The sequence below is a fragment of the Aulostomus chinensis genome, chromosome 6 (genome assembly GCF_037954235.1).
Source record: "Aulostomus chinensis isolate RoL2024-O1b breed Wild chromosome 6, RoL_Achi_v1.0, whole genome shotgun sequence".
Lineage (NCBI taxonomy): Eukaryota > Metazoa > Chordata > Actinopteri > Syngnathiformes > Aulostomidae > Aulostomus > Aulostomus chinensis.
In genome coordinates this window covers 1,628,633-1,643,333 of record NC_141325.1, presented here as the reverse complement: position 1 = coordinate 1,643,333, position 14,701 = coordinate 1,628,633, and the positions used below count along the sequence as shown (strand labels likewise).

The 14,701-nt window shown below is 45.8% G+C and overlaps 2 protein-coding genes across 5 annotated transcripts in view; one reads left to right on the top strand and one right to left on the bottom strand.

The window, feature by feature from the left end:
* Positions 1-1,149: 1,149 nt before the first annotated feature.
* On the bottom strand, positions 1,150-12,274 carry LOC147259657 (uncharacterized). Of its 3 annotated transcripts, none has more exons than XR_015116344.1 (5): positions 12,210-12,274; positions 9,515-9,611; positions 9,171-9,379; positions 8,865-9,030; positions 1,150-3,375 (listed from the first exon to the last, which is right to left on the bottom strand). XR_015116344.1 is itself a non-coding variant. In XM_086205742.1 (5 exons), the coding sequence occupies exons 2-5, from the start codon at positions 9,524-9,526 to the stop codon at positions 3,346-3,348; spliced, it is 417 nt and encodes a 138-aa protein (XP_086061868.1). In that variant the 5' UTR covers positions 9,527-9,686; positions 9,768-9,925; the 3' UTR covers positions 1,150-3,345. The 3 variants fall into 3 exon arrangements, 1 of the variants encoding a protein (XP_086061868.1); XR_015116343.1 differs by lacking the exon at positions 12,210-12,274 and adding an exon at positions 9,788-9,925; XM_086205742.1 differs by lacking the exon at positions 12,210-12,274 and adding an exon at positions 9,768-9,925 and having other exon boundaries at positions 9,515-9,686.
* sh2d3cb (SH2 domain containing 3Cb) overlaps positions 2,888-14,701 on the top strand; it is a 30,421-nt gene continuing 18,607 nt past the window's right edge. Inside the window, exons 1-4 of one of the 2 annotated variants that reach the window (XM_086205738.1) lie at positions 2,888-3,403; positions 7,153-7,843; positions 13,286-13,325; positions 14,256-14,384. In XM_086205738.1, the coding sequence (XP_086061864.1) occupies positions 3,385-3,403; positions 7,153-7,843; positions 13,286-13,325; positions 14,256-14,384 (879 nt within the window). In that variant the 5' untranslated portion in view covers positions 2,888-3,384. Of the gene's footprint in view, positions 3,404-7,152; positions 7,844-8,547; positions 8,750-13,285; positions 13,326-14,255; positions 14,385-14,701 lie in introns of those variants that run through there. The other variant, XM_086205739.1, reaches the window with a different exon arrangement.

The following is a 14,701-nucleotide window of genomic DNA, read 5'->3' as shown; positions in this document are numbered from 1 at the left end:
AGACTGATATTTTCTGCAGACATTAATCTCATTTAGTAAAACGCCAGCGAGCGACCTGATCCTGGTTTAATCCGGTTGCTCTCAGATGGAGATGGAAGTGGCAGCCACACAGCCTCACTCTGCTTTCACAAGGCTCCTAATCCCAAATCTGTAAATCCCACTGCAGCATCATGTTTTATCCTGTTGATTCTTTCTCTTGATTTGCAAAAAGTCAAAAAGCAGCATGGTAACATGTATCTATGTTCCATTTTCTCAAACTGAAGCCTCTTGAGGAGAAAATTGGGCGTACATTTCTATTTATCTTGACGTTGATGCATATTTATCATATTTGTTTATTTTCATCCACCCATCACATCCTCTTCCCCTGTTCAGGGTGGTGGGGGTGGAGCCTATCCCAGCAGCCTTCCCCCTGGACAGGTCACCAGTCCATGGCAGGGCCAACACATAGAGACAGACAACCATTGGCTCTCCCAGCCACGCCTACGGTCAATTTAGAGTCTGGATTAACCTGGTCCCTCTTGATGTCTTTGGACTGTGGAGGAAGCTGGAGTACCAGAGAGAACCCAGCAGGAACAGGGAGAACATGGAGACTCACCCAGAAAGACCCCGTGCTGCAGCCGGGGCTCCACCCACAACCTTCTTGCTGGGGGGCCCCGGCTGGACAACTGCTCCACCCTGCTGCCCTTGTGTATTTTCAGATATTAAGTTTTCTCAGCCAGAACTAAACATTACAGTTCATAAAGCAATATTATTTCGAACTACACTGATACATCTGGGCACAGTTCTCACTTTTCTATCACGTATTTACAGTGTTTCATGTGTACAGTACATATAGCAGACAAGAGTCCTGCTCAGACGGTCCTGGATCTGAACATCTCTGCTAACAGTTTCAAAATTCATTCACTCAGAGCTCTGCTTTGAGACCTTCAGTGCACCTTGGAGCCGGGAACCCCGTGAGACCACCATGGGTTGGACCGGTTGCTCTGGAGACTTCTGCCTCCATCTAGTGGCCAAAAGTAAAACTGCACTCATAAAACCAGACTCCAAAAACGATTTAAGGACATAACAATAATCACAAGAAACTTCAGTTAATGTTGCCGTTTCATTAATTGTAGTTCAAACATAGATTTTACAAATTGAAAAGATCTGAAATTATTCTTGATGCAGTACTGACACACAGGAGTTTTGAAGTCACAAATAGAGGTTTTTCCTTCCTTCATGACTTCTTTGTGGCTCCAGAATGGAGTAAGAACCAGCCACATTTATATTTAGCTTGAAGCGGATGGAGACTGATGGCTAACAACAGCTAGCCTGTCCAAAAATGTCAGTCTGCGAGCTCTCTGGTAAAATGCATCTCCCTTTGATGGAGCCCTGAGACCAGGAATCAACAAAGCCTTCGGTCTGAGAGCCATAACAGCTCGTGGGCTTGAGTGTGTGTGAACAGATGTTAGATACATGGCTGGCTCCTTCTACATTCTGGAGTACACTTGAGTTCTTGAGAGAAACAAAAAACACTTTTTTGTTGAAGTATTTGTTTGAGGAGTGAAGAGAAACCTGAAGCTGGTCCAGAGCCGCTGGATGTGAATGCAAGGAGACGAGGCGGGAGGTGGGATGGACTCTGTCTGTGTTTCTGCAGAAGATGAGAGGGGAGGAAGTCAGCTGATGCTGATCCATGGGTCGGACGGAGAGGACGGGCGGAGGTGTGACTACAGTAACACTCTCCTCCATCATCTGCTTCTACTGTGAGCTTCTCTGTTCACACCACAACACAACTCCTCTATGTCCCAGACAGAAAGACATTCATGGACGCCAGCTGGGTGAGAGACCAGCGAGGACGTGATGAGTCGACCCTGTCTGACGCACAGAAGACACGCTTTATTTACCACCAGTCTACATGCACTTGTTGTTGTTGTTGTTGTTGTTGTTGTGTTGCTGGCCTGCAGGGGACAGAAATATAAAGAGCCATTCAAAGCCGCTGCAACCCAAGCGTTGCAGACAGCTTCAGCCACGACGTGGATCTCAGTTAGAATTACGACTCTCCGGTCCTGACATTACTTTTATAGATTCATTAATGCTCTTTTCATTGATTGCTTCTCTGGAGAAATTTTCAATTTGCCACAAATGAGAAAGTCATGATGAAAATGCATGATTGTATGCATTCTTATCATGACGACTCAAGCAAGTCCCAAACTTCTAGATTCATGAATTTGATTGAATTTGATTATTTTTTAAATGCGGCTCAGTTTTTGTGCATGCATCAGTTTCTTGATATTTTCAGGTGATTTTTTGTGTGAAGCGTCTGTTCTGATTGATGCACAACGACCACAACTCTTTGGACAACACATCTATTTTCTGAATTTGTATTTGATGATGAGCTGAATTCACACTGGCGCAACTTTTTTCTCTGAACATTGATTAGAAGTGAATAAAAATGCTCTGACACTCAGACAACAGATGAAGGTCATGTGATTCCACCAAAAAGTGTCTTATTGATGTTAATCAGCTGTAGAGCTCAAAACAACAACAACAACACTTTGTATGCTGCCACTTTATTGCTTCCTGCTTTGTATTCTGCATTTTATTGCAGTGCAACCTGGTAAATTCTTGGTCAGGCTTCAAGATGCCACATAAGTTGCATTCCATCCCTGATCGCTCCTAATTTCCTGCCACCTCCCAACTGTCTGATCGATGTAACAAATGGCTAAGAAACTGAGACATGTCAGATGATGAAGGAGCGCAGCTCAACTGGCCACTCTTCTTTAACCCTTTACTTCCTGCATCCACTGCAAGAGGTCATCTTTACTTGTGTGGCTGCGAGCGTCGTTCAAGAATGAGGTTCTTCAGTTCCGAACAGCGTCAATGGCAGATGTGTTCCGTTGGTTTGACCAGGAAATGCTGGCAGGAAGTCTGATAAGAAGGTGACAGCCCTCCACCCAAGTTGCTGTCTAGCAAAGCACAAGTCAAGTCTCCAAGTGAGAGTTCAAAGTTCAAATAAAGGATAAAAAATAAATAATTATCAAAGTTTGGCGGCGCCGCTGACGGATCAATATGACGACACGTGGTGAAAGACTGTGAGGGCAGAAAAACGGTTCCTCTGCACCTTTTTCCTTCCTGTGAATGTGTCGACTTCCAGACGGAATAAAATGTTTGTGCTGCTGTTGAAAATCTTCCTCTTGTCTCCTCAGCAGGTTGACTGACTAAAACATTTCCGGGGTGAAGTCGACTGATTGCATCAACAACTGCACCGCCCTTAAGTTTCTGCTTTTCTCACAAGGCAGGAAGCAGACTCACACTGCAGGCTCCAGGAGACGTAGCTCGTCATCACTCTGAAGACGTTTATGTCTTTTAACGTGCGAACGAATGAAGAAATTCCACCTGTGAAGCATGAAGAAACGTAAACTGAGTAAGTCCCATTTTCCTTCAAGATGCTCTACAACAACATTCAGACATTTGAGGACAAACTTGAAGCACTTTCCAAGACTTGAAACCCTCACCGTCATCACCACGTCTACATCCTTCTCACCGCAGTTGTGAATTTAAGGACTCTTTAATTCCACAGCAACCGGTGTATTCACTTTCTTTGTACATTTAATTATTTAACTCTTTCAAGATCTGCATGTCAAAAGTGTGTTCGTCCAAGTTTTGGTCAAATAAAAGAGAGAAAAAGACTGATTACACTTTCTAAAAGAGTAACAGTAAGATTCAACTGAACGGCGATGCAAGCAGCAGTTCTGATTGGTTTGATGGCTCTCGAGTGTCTCACAGTGGTTCTAGAGGAGGTTCCACACGAAGCTGCATGGCAGGTCAGGGACGGGGCTCACACCGGGCTAACAACATGTTCTCTCAGTGAATTTGTGGCCACAAGGTATGAGTTGCTGTATGTAATGAAAGGAACAAGTTCTGTCTTTTTGCCGTGGATCAACAGACTTGGAGGAACAAGTTTTGTCTCAAAATGTTGACAAAGATTGGATGTTACAGGAATGAAGGCGAGTGCAGCAATGAGGTGGTGGAACAACACCTTTATTCTATTATTTTCAGTGACAGGAGAGAGGTGGTGGAGAGAGGGAGAGAGAGAGAGGGAGAGAGAGGGAGAGAGAGAGAGGGAGAGAGAGGGAGAGAGAGAGAGGGAGAGAGAGGGAGAGAGAGAGAGGGAGAGAGAGGGAGAGTGTGATGGGTCAAGTGTATTTGTCATCTATTGACACAAGTGTGTGTTGGCTCTTTGTGCCGTTTGTTGGTGCGATTGTGATGAAGCACAGTCGCGTCCTTGTGTCGTCCCACGGTTGAGCTGAGAGGAGACAGCCAAGGTCTGCCGCCGGGACAACAGCTCGCTGTCGCCACCGTTACAGTTTCACCCACAATGCATCTGAAGACCAGTCATTCAGTCCCGTTGACCCTCCGAGTCTTGTTGGAGTGCACATGGCGCCTGAATACAACCCAGCATCTGAATAACTTCGGAAAGAAAAGAACCAAGTGCTAACAACCAGAAGATTGTCCAGCGTTCCTGGAGAACAACAAAATGTCTTCACAATTATTGGATCCCTCAGTTGAGCCGTGTTGTCACGGATCAACCAATGAACGAGGGTTTTGCTCATCGGTGGCAAAAGCAAAAACGTACAAATGGTAAAAGTAGAGAAGTAAAGGCTTTCAATCAAAGACACAAAATCCTGATGATTTCTTTATTGGTCTTCAAACACAAAAATAACCATTTTGGAAACTTCTTATTGTCGGGTGGATCTTCATTTGTTAATATGCTTGAGCGTTGTAGCGCCACCTTGAGAGTGAACAAGAGATCTGCCTCTCTTCAAGAAAACTCATCCGTTTTGTTGAGCATGAACACAAAAATGGCAAACCTGTTTTACAGATGTGAGGACTAGAAAGTATTTGTATTTGTCACAGATTTGCCAGAGAAAAAAACAAAGGAAATCTACCCGAGTACTGTGGGAGTACAGTAGCAGTATTTGTACCCCCGCCTCTTAGAACAGAAGCTGACTGCAGCAGAAAGAGCAACAAAGATCAGAAACAGAAGGCTTCTGAAATCCTGGAGTCACCAAGCTGCTGGGATTCAAGTCAGTGCAGTAAATTATGACCTGAGATGGTTTTGGCCTTTGGGAAAAAGAGTAGATGCACAAAAATGGGAGATCTGTCTCTGTACTCCCAGCTGCGTACACCTGCTGGTCGCACTGGTTCCCAGTGGCGCCGAACTTTTAAACTCCAATCAAAGTATTTGAGGATTGCTGATCATAAATCTGGATTAAGAAGATGTGGATTATGGTAATGATGACCTGGAGCGTTTAGCTGTTGTTCCCCGTCAGTCTCCATTAGCTTAGCATTAGCGAGGTTACACTGCAACCTTGAGAAGGTCGTGCTTCTACAGAGACTTTCAGCAGCAATCAATGATTAATCATGTTTCTGAAAGTTTCCCTCCACAAGATCAACAAAAAGTAAAAATCCCCTGGACTCTTCATCCTCTTGATATCTGCTGGCTTCTCTTCTCTTTCTTTCTCAAAATCATTCGTCTATATTTGTCTGGAGAACGTACGGCCCTCCCTGGGTTCAGGGTCCAGCGGGTCTCCGGGGCAGAAATCTAACCAAACATTGCTGGGAGCTGAGGGGAGGCTGGTGAGAGTCGGAGCGCGGAGACTCTAAGAGACGAGGCGCAGCAACATTCCTCCGGTGACTCCGGCACAAAGAAAACACTTTTTTTTCTGACAGCACAAAGTGAAAACTAAATCATCGCAGCTGTTGGTTCTGCTGCAGTTTTCTGTTATTGGCCTCCAGAGGCCGAGCTGTTCTTATTCATGAGACACTTATCAGTTCCTCAAAATGCTGGAGTATTCACGTGCAGTACAAGAGTGCGATCTTGTTGCGTTATAAATTGCACATCAACTGCCCTCCACTGGTTGAAATCCAGCTATTACGTTTGTGGTTACTTGATCTGATTGGTTATACTTTCATGTGATACTTCACGTGTATTTTCCCTCTCAAGTACTCACTAACAGGGGTCTTGAGCTGTTTTCCCTCCTGCTTTACTCCTCAATGACTCCAGAATGCAGGAAGAACCAGCTACATATGTTTAGCTTGAAGCTAACAAAGACAGCTAATAACAGCTAAACTGTCATCGGACAAACCTGAGACGATGGCCTCAGTCTCCTCGCTACTGCCCTCTCGTGACTGAACCCAGCTGTTGCAATTAAATTTTGCAATTGTCTGATTGGGTCTGGTGCTGCTGGTATGAGAGCCAGACCTCTCTATCGCTGCGTCCGAATCGCCAAGTAGGTCTGATCCTAGGTCTCAGAGCAGGTCGAAGGCTGTCCCAAACCACAACTGGTGCGAGTAGCGACCTACTTCGCAACCTAAATTCCAGCCTAAACACGCCCACATTGTAGGTCGGTTTAGGTGCATCCTACGGAGCAACCTATGGCCCACAATGCACCGCGGATGTCTTCTTTGTCCCCTAAAAACTTGTGGACCCGCAAGCCAAGTTCGGGCCACCAACAGTCTCCCATTCTGATGCAGCACCAACATTTATAGTTGTTGATGACTAAAGGTGCGTTCACACCAAACGCGATGCGTGTGAGCACACCTTTACAGGTGAGTTAATGTGCTTAATAATAGAGAATGAGTGAAAGGTGCGTTCAGAGTGGAGTGCAGTACCACAGTCAGGCCATTAGGTGGGGCTTTCGTTGGTGCTGTCTACCTATTTGCAGTATCTGTGCTCAGCCAGCAGAGGTCGTGCTTCACCACCAACCTTCTAGGGTGTCTGAATGGTGCCGCTGTGTTTAGGTTGTAGGAGGAGGACGTAGCGGTAGGATGTAGCAGGAGGACGTAGGTTGGCACTTGGCAATTCGGACGCGGCCTATATTTTATGGTATTAAAATACTCTTCTTCCTCTACTGTTGTACAGCCTTGTTGCCGATACTGCCAACTTCTGGTAGCATATCTTGATTGCTCCAAACCAGCTGACCGAGACCCATAATGCAGATCTCCTTTCACATGGAACATCCAGTATTGGCCTGACCGGTCCAGAGACATGACTAATGTTGGTCTGGCGTGATGAATGCAGTCGGACCCTTGCCACACATCACACCTTTATATCGATTATTCACGAACAATCTTGTGTTCCACTTGTTTTACCCACCTTCTACTCCCCAGGTTTCAAGTGGTTCGGCAGCCTCACCAATCTTTCCAGCCGCCAATCAGCCAGTAACAAGGCAGCCTCCATGCATGATGGGAGCCACAGCGGTTCCAGATCAGCACTGGGGTCCCAGTCGCTGGATGATATGGATTCCAGCCTCCCCAGTCATGCATATGCCTGCTCCAAAGACATGTACTCCCACGTGGGCACCGTTCCCCGCCGCGAGACGCTGAAGAAGAGCTGGCGGGGGATGAAGGAGAAGAAGGAGGAGGTGGAGGAGGGGGGAGGGCAGAGTAAGGCTTGGGCAGGGGATCAAGTCCGAGACTCCCCCCTGCTCAGAGCTCTGTCCAGCCGCAGCCTGACCAGTCTGGACCGGCCGCTGCCAACCACCCCCAAACCCACCGAAGCGTCACCTTTGACTTCAGCAGCTGACAGCTGCATCAGGGACCCTGCAGGAGGCGTGATGAAGAACGACGAAGAGGAGTTGAAGACCAGGGACATTTCAGAACCTGTCAGCCCTAAAGAAAGTCTGTCCCTCATGGCAGCCGGGGGCTCAAAAGTTTCAGCGCAGGATTTATATGTTCCGATGGACCCGATAACTGAGGCAGTGCACAAGGACGAGCAACCAGAGAGGCGTCACGGCGCGGCATGTAGACAGGAAACCACGAAGCTTAGAAAGGGCTCACAGGAAGTGGAGCGTGTTGACAGGTGAGAAAGTTTTACAACCCATTCAGATGACTTTCACCCTCACGGATGTTGTTTTAGAACCAAACGTCTGCCACTGTCCTGGTTCAGCATCACCGGCTGATGGTTGCGGAACCATTGAACTCAGCTCGCTTGGGAAAAACATGATGTGATAGTATCAAGTAACGTCACCGCAGAGTGTAGTACTGTCATCATACTATGTGATAACTGAGAACTGAATTACTACGATCAATCTACTTGATATTCAATTTCATGAAACCCTTTGAAATTGATATGAATAAACCTGACATGAGTCTTAGGCTCGTTATTGGTAAAATATTCGTACATTTTACTGCCAAAGTTGTGATTTTACCTTCAGTTATTATAATAATTTCTCTAATAATATAATATACAAGAATATATCCCTGTAGTGGTCCAAGTCCCTCTATTCATACATAAACCCTGAATAAATTATATGTAACATACTCTTATGAATCAAGGACACTGAAAGTATAGTTTTAGTTCTTTTTCTAGAACCGAATTGATCATTTCAGCTGTTTTCCGTCGTGTCTTCATTCGTCATGTATATCAGCATATCAGGTATTAATTTAACGGGTTTGATAAAACAATACAATTTATACTTCAAAATGAGAGCAGCTTTACTTATTTTTAATGATATTTCCTGGTGACAGTGTAATGTAATGTAAAGTAACATTGTGTAATATAAATTTACTAATTTGGTTTATCAAAAAATAAAGCCGATATCATTCATGAAACCGCGGTTAAAACAAAAAAACAAAAGGCGTTGTGGCAGCGGACATGCGCAGTAGCTCCCCAGCCCGACCGCTCCTCCAGCTGGTCCAGCCGCGGAGAGTCTGGAGTCTGCGGGTCGAGGATGGAGGGTGGCCGCCGGCGGGAGACGAGGGGACGGTGAGAGAAGCTCTATCACAGCCGCTTTGAGTGACGTGTGACGTGTTTGAATGCGTGACGTGGCGCGTGTGTGAACTCTTGGCAGCGTGTTTGTGCGTTGATGCCCCGCGTCTACCTGCGGTGAGTTGGAGGAGTTGATGATTGACGGCTTGGCACATGAAAACATGCGGAGGGCCGGTCCGGTCGGGTCCGGTTTGCAGGCTGAATCTGGACTGCTGGTTACGTAAGAACGGGAAGTGGCGGATCTGTCGGGGTGACGAGCGGCAGCTGCGCACCCCAGCCTGCAAGTATCAAGCAGTCCAACTCTCAAAAACTCAATACTTTTTAACTCCAAGAATCTTTTTGGTAAATCTCATGACAAATGTTGGCAATAAATGACAAATTCAATACAAAAACAAGTGGATCAGAGAGACAAACGCACATTTTTGTGTGGCATGGTGGGAGGAAGGTGTCAAAGCTGCCAGCTGTGGAGCTCCTCAGCAGCTGTGGGTTCACGTCAGTTCCAAGCTGAGAAATCAGATCTAATGAGGCTTTATTGTGTCGGACAGGAACCTCCGGCTGCTCCTGAGAGCCCCGCAGGCCTGAAGGCAGCATCTGTGTGACTGCGGCGCCGTCAGCTTCGATGGTGACCTTCAATATTTATTAAGGAATCAACACCAAATGAGTTTCCTGAGAGTGTTGAGGTATAAATACTGCAGTAATTTACTGCTCGGGTGAGAGCGTTCGCTTGTTAAAGGTTGGAGAAAAAAATGGACTCCCTCTTACCTTCCAGCTCATTCTTTCTTATGAAATATTGTTGCTTCATTCTGTGGCGTGTTGGTGAGAGACTCCACGTCCCCTCCAGATCAGGTGTCCTTGTGAGCTGACAGCAAGACGACGGAGAAATCGGCTTTATATCGTTGAATGTTTTTGTTGTGTGAAATATTCTAAAACACATCTGTAAATACGGCAGGGGTCAATTTCAAAATGTTTGAAAAATTGAAATTTAAAAAAAATTTCAAAATGGCCAATGACTTACGAGCAAGTGGCTCGACGCACCTGTGTGTGTCATCACGCCGGAAGCAGAAGCACAAACGCTTTCTGTCTTTTTGAAAAGAACGTTTTGTCTTGAGACCCTGCGATCTGGTGCTGAGGTTCAAGAGCTGATCTCAGTGATTCTATCAATATTTTCATCAAATACAAACACCGAACTGAGCTAACGCTGCCGTCATCTTAGCGTTAGCTAGCCCTTTCTGTTTCATTAAAATGCTTCGGGTGGTACAATGGAGCAGTGGTCCTCCCTGTGGCCCCCAGCAAGAAGGTTGTGGGTGGAGCCCCGGCTGCAGCACGGGGTCTTTCTGGGTGAGTCTCCATGTTCTCCCTGTTCCTGCTGGGTTCTCTCTGGTACTCCAGCTTCCTCCACAGTCCAAAGACATCAAGAGGGGACCAGGTTAATCCAGACTCTAAATTGACCGTAGGCGTGGCTGGGAGAGCCAATGGTTGTCTGTCTCTATGTGTTGGCCCTGCCATGGACTGGTGACCTGTCCAGGGGGAAGGCTGCTGGGATAGGCTCCACCCCCACCACCCTCAACAGGAGAAGAGGGAGAACATGGAGGGATGGAGGGATGGATGGAGGGATAAAATGCTTAGAAGGGGAACACCTGAGCACTGGCATAATGTAAGATTTGTCTTTTTAACCCTAAATTAGATATTAATCTGGCAACAAATGTCTTTCTCTCTCGTTCTCTACGTGTGGGTGTTCGTTCATGTATAAGAAGACTTGATTGGCTCTCATCTGCCCGTGAATGTCACTGCATTCCTGTTTCATTGTGAAATTAGTGCACAGAAATCCTTAGTTTCCAGCTGTTCCTTGAAATAATCCGAGAGGTCCAGTGGTGCCGAAATTAGAGATCCAACCAAAATCCATAATGATTCCGTCCCCAGAGGACTTTCTTCTTTCATCGTAGTTGTGTTTTCAGTATGTTGATGTTGTAAAATACACACAAATGCTTCAAATTTGAAAGTATTATTCAAGAGTCTTGTTGCGTCATGGCGGGTTTATGGTCCAGAACGAGCTATTCAGTAGAATCCTGATCACCGTGCGAATCAAAAAGACCCCTCACCAACGAGGCATCTGTCCACATTTTAAAAGTCATGTTCATTGGAGAATGAGTGAATAGACGGTTTAATGGAGGAAAGCATGAGGCTGTCATTAGTGAGGGTCAGACATACTTATTTCCTCTTGTTTATGTCATAAACTGAACCGCTTCTGATCTTTGTGGACTGGTGCTGGCGGCGGCGCAGTTGTTTTGGGTTACGATGGGAGCTTTGAACCAGTAGGTGTGTGTTAATGGCTGGTGTGAGTGTGTCCCATGCAGCGTTGTGAGAGCTGCCGGCTGAGGAAGCAGGAAGTCCAGTAAAACTCAAAGCTGGTGTGGGGACTGTAGCCCCCAGGTGGAGGGGGTTCCCCACCCTGAGTGTCCTGTCATGAAACATGTTGTTTAATGGTGGACTGGCTCCTTTTATTCATTTTTTTTTCTTATAACAATAACTCCATTTAGTAGTAGTACATTTAGCAGTATTCCAATATAGAGATTCTTGGTTCAAGTGTAATCCTTTTAAGGAATGAATGAAATCCTGAAATAAGCTAACGTGCTAGCTTGACAACATCAAAACAGTTGAAAATGAAGATTGCATGCTAGCTGGACCTGCTGGTCCGAGTGATTAAGACCTCACTATCACAGCATTTTCTAATGGCCTCAACCTGAATAAGTTTTTTGGTTCTCAGTTGATGAGTTCAAGCACCTTCTTGAGAACTCTACACATTTATACCCAAAGTCAACTCTTCTATGCCTTACAAGCTACTGACGTTTGAGATGGATGCTAACGTAGCTTCAGTGAAACATTCCTTAGCAGTGTCTTCAAATGTGTGTTTTTTATATTCTCATGATTCATGTTATGAAACATCTAACCGTTAGCTAGTGATAACCGTTAGCCAGCGCTAATGTGACAATCGGGTTCTGGCTTTGTTTCCAAGAGGACAATGAACAAGAAGTTATTATGGTGCCTCAAATACCTGGGTGGGTAAATGTGTGTCTGCTCTAGACTGTTGGTGGAATCAGTCGGAGATGGACTGTAGAGACCTGTGTTTTACTGATAGAAATTATGTTTTCGCGTGGAGTGCACGGAGGTCTTTTCAGTAAATCTACAAGTACTAAAAACAGAAATGATGAAAGACACAGAACCTAGTAAATCGATGAGCAACGTACAAATGAAACATTTGAAAGGTTCAGAGGCAGCACAACGAGGAGAGATTCTTCTTCATGCATGTTCTTGTGCGTTCACATCTGTGTTTGCTTGTCATTCTCGATGTTTGGGAACAAAAGGTCACCTCCCTTGACATTACTCATGGAAATATGCAGAATGTCGCAGAAGAGCAGAGCGACTGGAGAGAGAGAGAGAAAAAAAAGAGGTCTGGCACCTCTTGGCAAACATGCAGTTTCACTTTCTCAGTCAGTAGAAAGGTGTGGTGATTGGTGAGGCTTCAGAAGCTGCTGAGACGCCAGCCGGCGGTGACGGGATAGACAACTAGGAGAAAATCACTTCACTATTCTTCAAAACTGTGCTGACATGAGATTCCACCCTGAAGCAGTTTGTTGTGTTGCAAGCCGTTGCTGGGTGGTGTCAAATGAAGTCATAGCTGCTGACAAAGTTGGGCAAGAAGACAAGCAGGACTACTAGTACTACTGCTACTGCATGCGCTGCGCACACGAGCCGGGATACACAGCTTCATACATTTCAGGTCTTTTAACAGGCTTTCTGCAAAAAAATGACTCCCCCCTCTGGTGGGAGAGCCCAGCAAGTCGTCAGAGCAGAGTGACGCCAACATTTGTTAGGTTTCCATGCATGTTTCATATCACACGAAATGTAAACATCCTGAAAAAGCTCAAGAATCAATGTCGTCATGATTTACTGTCGTGCTGTGTTCAAGTTCTTCTGGATAAAATAAACTGCATCATGTGACTCACGTTTCTTGCTCTCTGATTGGCGCTTGGACCTCCTGATTGACCTCAGGCTCCATGGTAACCCAGAGGTGGCTGACGTGGGGGTCCCGACCTCTTCGGCTCGCTGAACATGCAGCGGTGGCGGCTGCTTCAGTAACCCATAACTAGCACGCCAAAGCGCCAAAGAATTACGATAGACGAGTCTATCGCATAAATGCCACTAAAAAGCTGCTTGCCTGACATTTGACATTACATTGACATTAAAGTAGCCTGACTTGCCGAACTTATTAGGATGTTGAATCAAGTTAAATGAGACCCTGGGAAGATACATAACTTCTCATCTTTGTCATTGAATTAAGAGGGAAATGGTGACTTCTACTTTGCTTTTTCTCCGGTTATAAAAAGTCCATCCATTGTTTCGAGAAGGTTTGGGAGAAGCAAAGCAGTGACAAGTTTGCAGCAAAATAAATGTCTGTGGTCCAGCGAAGACAAGGAGACAAGAGCAAGTTCGTAACTTTGACGCTAACCGCCTGTTTTATGTGTTGTTTTCCAGGGCGGAGGACTCGGCAGACAGTAGTGGAGAGTATGTGAAGGTAAACTTCCTTTCTGTTTCCGTGCTGCGTGTCCTCCTCTAGTCTGCTGCCATCAGCTCCAGCTTCAGTAACGGTTCAATTCAATTCTTTATTGGTCTGGCCTGATCCACTACGCACAGCTCACCAGTGCTAATTCAGTTAGGTCACTGATAAAAGAGACAGTGGAATAGTTTGAAGCCACCCCGGTTACCCCTGGCAACTGTGGCGGCCTCGATTCGGCCTGGAAAAGGTGGGAAGGGACACAGAAAGTGAGAGAATTTCCAGTTCATTGACTTATAATTGGATACTTGACAAATGCACTTGTCTGAACGAGGCAAGCTGGCAATGAATGATAATGTTAATGAAATTAAAGCTATTCATTAGCACCCTCACACACACACACACACACACACACACACACTGGCCCAGTGCCCAGCTCGTTATTCACCATCCAGAGGGACAAACCATTCTGTCAAAGCAGGAGGGGTGGGCTGTGTCACCTGTATAACAGTGTAATAACAGCAACTGTGACAAACATGTCCTTCAACAAAAGCAGCCCAGTCCCTCATCGTTGTAAACTCTTGATATACAGTTGCCAAGTTTCATTCCTTTCATGTGTATAAAAACGCGACGGACAAAGCACCGCAGAGTGATGACCCTGTTGCACAATGATATCGCCACGGCAACAAGGCCACAACTCCAGCATGGGCCTGGTTCTCGGGCCCCTGGTGCCGCCAGTGTGGATGCCAGGGTGGGAATGCCATGTCTGTCCTTCCTCCTTAGCCCCCTTCTCTCCTTTGTTAGCACACAAACACAAAAACTGCAGTGCTTGTTTTTGTCCGACGCACTTTTAAAAAAAGAGAGAAGACGCAGCAGCAGACAACCTAAATCCTGCCTGCCGAACCCTTTGTTGTGGGTGTGTTTCTTTTGTCTGACGCGATGTCCTCAAAGTTCTCCAAGGAGAAGTTCTGGTTGGAGCCGCCATCAGAGGTGCTGAGGAGGCAGCTGGAGGAGGAGTTGAAGCTGAGCAGCACAAATCTGAGGAGTCATGCCTGGTACCATGGATGCATCCCCTGGGAGGTCTGCCTATCTAACACACACACACACACACACACACACACACACACACTGCCTCTTGTTAAAAATTTGGCTTTTTGTGGCTCCACATCTGTGTGATAGTTGGATCGAGTAAAATCGAGTTAAATGTAGATATCTCATATCTTATGTCTAGATCACCTTGAACCTAACCCTCATATCTAACCCTAGATAAGTACGAGCTGCTGAGATTGATATAATGAGCTTGAAGTGACACAAAGAAAGTTCATTTTGTCATTCAAACCGTCACAAAATGGTGTGTTGAGGTCAGGAAGATGTTTTTCAATCCTGCGTTACTTTTT

Bases quoted from the DNA above. Each gene is read 5' to 3' on its own strand.
- LOC147259657 (XM_086205742.1), bottom strand. The intron at 9,031-9,170 runs GTGCGTTTGTCT...TGATACTTGCAG, and splicing joins CCACCATGCCACACAAAAAT to GCTGGGGTGCGCAGCTGCCG. The intron at 3,376-8,864 runs GTAGACGCGGGG...CATGCTTCACAG, and splicing joins ACTCCTCCAACTCACCGCAG to GTGGAATTTCTTCATTCGTT.